The sequence below is a fragment of the Mustela nigripes genome, chromosome 13 (assembly GCF_022355385.1).
Source record: "Mustela nigripes isolate SB6536 chromosome 13, MUSNIG.SB6536, whole genome shotgun sequence".
Lineage (NCBI taxonomy): Eukaryota > Metazoa > Chordata > Mammalia > Carnivora > Mustelidae > Mustela > Mustela nigripes.
Genome location: NC_081569.1, coordinates 94031604 through 94035394, shown reverse-complemented (window position 1 = coordinate 94035394; position 3791 = coordinate 94031604). Strand labels below are relative to the sequence as shown.

General features: G+C 40.0%; 1 protein-coding gene across 1 annotated transcript; it reads left to right on the top strand.

Annotated features, from left to right (window-relative positions):
• Positions 1-1087: 1087 nt before the first annotated feature.
• RPL10L (ribosomal protein L10 like) lies at positions 1088-1838 on the top strand. Its single transcript, XM_059371264.1, has one exon. The coding sequence runs from the start codon at positions 1137-1139 to the stop codon at positions 1779-1781; it is 645 nt and encodes a 214-aa protein (XP_059227247.1). The 5' UTR covers positions 1088-1136; the 3' UTR covers positions 1782-1838.
• Positions 1839-3791: the final 1953 nt, after the last annotated feature.

Sequence of the window (3791 nt, the reverse complement as noted above, 5' to 3'; positions counted from 1 at the left end):
ACTTTGTTCCATGAGTCATAGATTTGTGAAACAGCATTAAGAAATCAAAACAAAACTATAAAAATTCAAGTAGGGATTATAGATTATTCGTAAATTCTTTTTCTTTCATTTTCCTCCTTCTCACATTCCGATCCCAATCATGAGACTTACAAAATCTCATATCAGAAGGAGGAAAGTATTAAACTCATCCTCAAGTGTAAAAGATTAATAAGGCATAGTTCCTCTTCTATAGTTTCTAGCAGCTGTAACACTTGAAAATGCAAATAGCCTTCAGTTGAAAAATTCAATTGGTATTTCAATTTTTTGGATGCCGTTTTGATAAGATCATTCCATATGGCCAAATAAAACTGCTAAAGTTTCATGTTTCTAAAGCGATTATCAAGCAATAAATACAATAAATATGTTTTCATTCTCATCTCTTTTTGAACCTTATCAGACAGACTATGCCAAGAAACCACTTTACCTAAAGAAGGAAACCACATATTCTTTGAGAACTAGCAATCCTTCTATAAATGCTGGTGGGAAATAAGAGTTCTGGAAAATTGATTTAGACAAACTAGACACAAAGTATATTGCATAGCTGGAGACACCTTCCTTATTTAAACTCTACTGAAAGTATGTCTTTTTTTTTTTTTTAAGATTTTATTTATTTATTTGACAGAGAACACAAGTAGGCAGAGAGGCAGGCAGAGAGAGAGAGAGAGAAGCAGGCTCTGCACTGAGCAGAGAGCCTGATGCGGGGCTCGATCCCAGGACCCTGGGATCATGACCTGGGCCGAAGGCAGAGGCTTTAACCTGCTGAGCCACCCAGGCGCCCGGAAAGTAAGCCTATGCTCAAGAGGTACAGCAGGAAGTGTTTCTCTGGCTATTGCGACAAAGCCCAATTCGTTACCTGGCAACACGAAAATATATCTAGCCACTGTCTGCTCTGCGCATGTGCCAAGTTGGACCCACAGAGGCATAGAGTGTCGCTGTATCTATGGTGGGATGTCCAGAAAGAGCGTCTTCTTGACGTCATCAGGACTCTATGATTCCCAAAGGGGAAGATGGGCAAATGCATATAAGGCGCATGCGCAGGCGTGTGAGAGCGCGCCTCTTTCTCTTCGTCGCCGGCGGCCGAGGTTCCTGGTGTTGCCATGGGCCGCAGACCAGCTCGCTGTTACCGGTATTGTAAGAACAAGCCATATCCAAAGTCTCGTTTTTGCCGCGGTGTCCCTGATGCCAAGATCCGTATCTTTGATCTGGGTCGGAAGAAGGCGAAAGTGGACGAGTTCCCACTCTGTGGCCACATGGTGTCTGATGAATACGAGCAGCTCTCCTCTGAAGCCCTGGAGGCCGCTCGAATCTGTGCCAACAAGTACATGGTGAAAAGCTGCGGCAAGGATGGCTTTCACATTCGAGTGCGGCTTCATCCCTTCCATGTCATCCGCATCAACAAGATGCTGTCCTGTGCTGGGGCTGACAGGCTCCAGACGGGTATGCGCGGTGCCTTTGGAAAGCCCCAGGGCACAGTGGCCAGAGTCCACATTGGCCAAGTTATCATGTCCATCCGGACCAAGCTTCAGAATAAGGAACATGTGATTGAAGCCTTACGCAGGGCCAAGTTCAAGTTCCCTGGACGCCAGAAGATCCATATCTCCAAGAAGTGGGGCTTTACCAAGTTTAACGCTAATGAATTTGAAGACAAAGTGGCTAAGAAGCGCCTCATCCCGGATGGCTGTGGAGTCCAATACGTTCCCAGTCGCGGCCCTCTGGACAAGTGGCGAGCTCTGCACTCCTGAGATCTTGGACAGCATTGACTTTTCTGGTCTGATATGCTTACCAATAAATATTATTCACTGACAAAAAATAAATGTTTTTTTTTAATATTTTAAATATTTGTAAGTGTTTATCTGATTTTTAGAATATAGAGTATGAGAGAAAGAGTGTTTATATTAAAACAGAATTTTAATGGCAAATGATACTTTCCTTCGAGTGGGAATGAAACAATCCGTATGTGATTTATAGAGACAGTTATTGCAGTTCTAATCCAAAAACTTTTAACTTGGGACAGTAGAGAACTATGTCAAAAGTTTTGTTTGGGGGCACCTGGGTAGCTCAGTGGATTAAAGCCTCTGCCTTTAACTCAGGTCATGATCTCAGGATCCTGGGGTTGAGCCCCGCATCAGGCTCTCTGCTGGGCAGGGAGACTGCTTCCTCCTCTCTCTCTCTGCCTGCCTCTCTGCCTACTTGTGCTCTCTGTCTGTCAAAGGAATAAATAAAATCTTTTAAAGGGGAGGTGAACCATGAGAGACTATGGACCCTGAAAAACAATCTGAGGGTTTTGAAGGGGCGGGGAGGTTGGGGGATCCAGGTGGTGGGTATTGGAGAGGGCACGGATTGCATGGAGCACTGGGTGTGGTGCAAAAATAATGAATACTGTTAAGCTGAAAAAGAAATTTTTAAAAAATGGAAAAAAAAATTTAAAAAGTTTTGTTTGTAGTGAAGCTACATAATAAATTATGTAGCTATATTCTTACCTTGAATAAAAAATAGCTAGAAAAAAATCCAAGATTTGTAGAGGAAAAAATATCGTTCTTGTTTATGGAAAACAAGCAATAGGGATGAAAATAATGATAGGCATGAGTGACATTTCAACTACAATCTCTGGAACTAAAAAATCCATTCTTAAACTTATTGCTTATGTTTTCCTTATACATTTCTGCACATTGATTTTAGAATTTCATATGACCTCCAATTATCAGCCTTTGGACAACTGGCTATAACTGCAAAAGGTTTCCTCAGATAAGCCTTTTATTATCTCACAGTCAGGAGACAACAGTCCAGTCTTTTCTTTATCACCTAAAGGTCATAGGTTGATAACAGAGTTCACATTACTTGTATCTGAGTCCCAGTAGAACCAACAGAAAAGAGAAAATTACACCAAATCAACAATCTGTGCTCTACAAGGACCCGAAAGAGAGTTTACCATCTGTAGGTGCTTGCCCTACATTGGAGTTACATTGATCATACAGGTGTTTTTGTTTTGGAAACCACATAGGCTAAAATTTCTGGGTGTGTATTACATTTTAAAATTCTGGTTCTTTAAATTATTTAGTCTTCCAAATCTCAATCTTGTCAACAGTGTCCTCACCTCTTTAAAACTAACCATTTTTGTTGCTTTGAATGAAAGCAACAAAAGGAGTACTAAATAGTGTGGAGACATATGCTAATTCAATTATTCCATTTACTTAAAAAAATTCCCGTCAAATCTAAAAGTTTGCATCTGACAATATTCAGGTTACTACTGGAAGAGATGTCCTACTTTTTCAAGAAGGTTGCTGTATTAAGCTGCAATATTTTTCATATTATGTATAAATGAGAAAGATAAATAATAATACAAATATGTAGAAAGAGTTCTAAGCACTTTCCTTTATGTCTTTTATCAGATGCTTTTAAAACTCGAACTTTTCTAGGAAATTAAATCCTGTACATTCAAAAATTAGGGTAGCCATGACCTAGATCTTCTGACTCCTGTCCGTCTAGTTTACTTTTTGCTACAAAGACTTTCAAAAACAAGAACTCAAGCTCAAATGAAAATTCGAAGCACAACACAACAAAACGAACAGTCCCTTAGTTGCCGTGTTAATATAATGCAGTTTTGAAAATATTTTCCATCTTTATTATTTACCCTTCTTTTTGCTCTCAAAATTCTCATGTATCTTGACCTTCAAACTTGGAACTCTGTATTCACTCCCTAAATATAGGTAGGTGATAAGCCCATGAATGTCCTTGTCTGGTAGAGACTGGTA

Bases quoted from the DNA above. Each gene is read 5' to 3' on its own strand.
- RPL10L (XM_059371264.1), top strand. From the start codon at position 1,137: ATGGGCCGCAGACCAGCTCGCTGTTACCGGTATTGTAAGAACAAGCCA.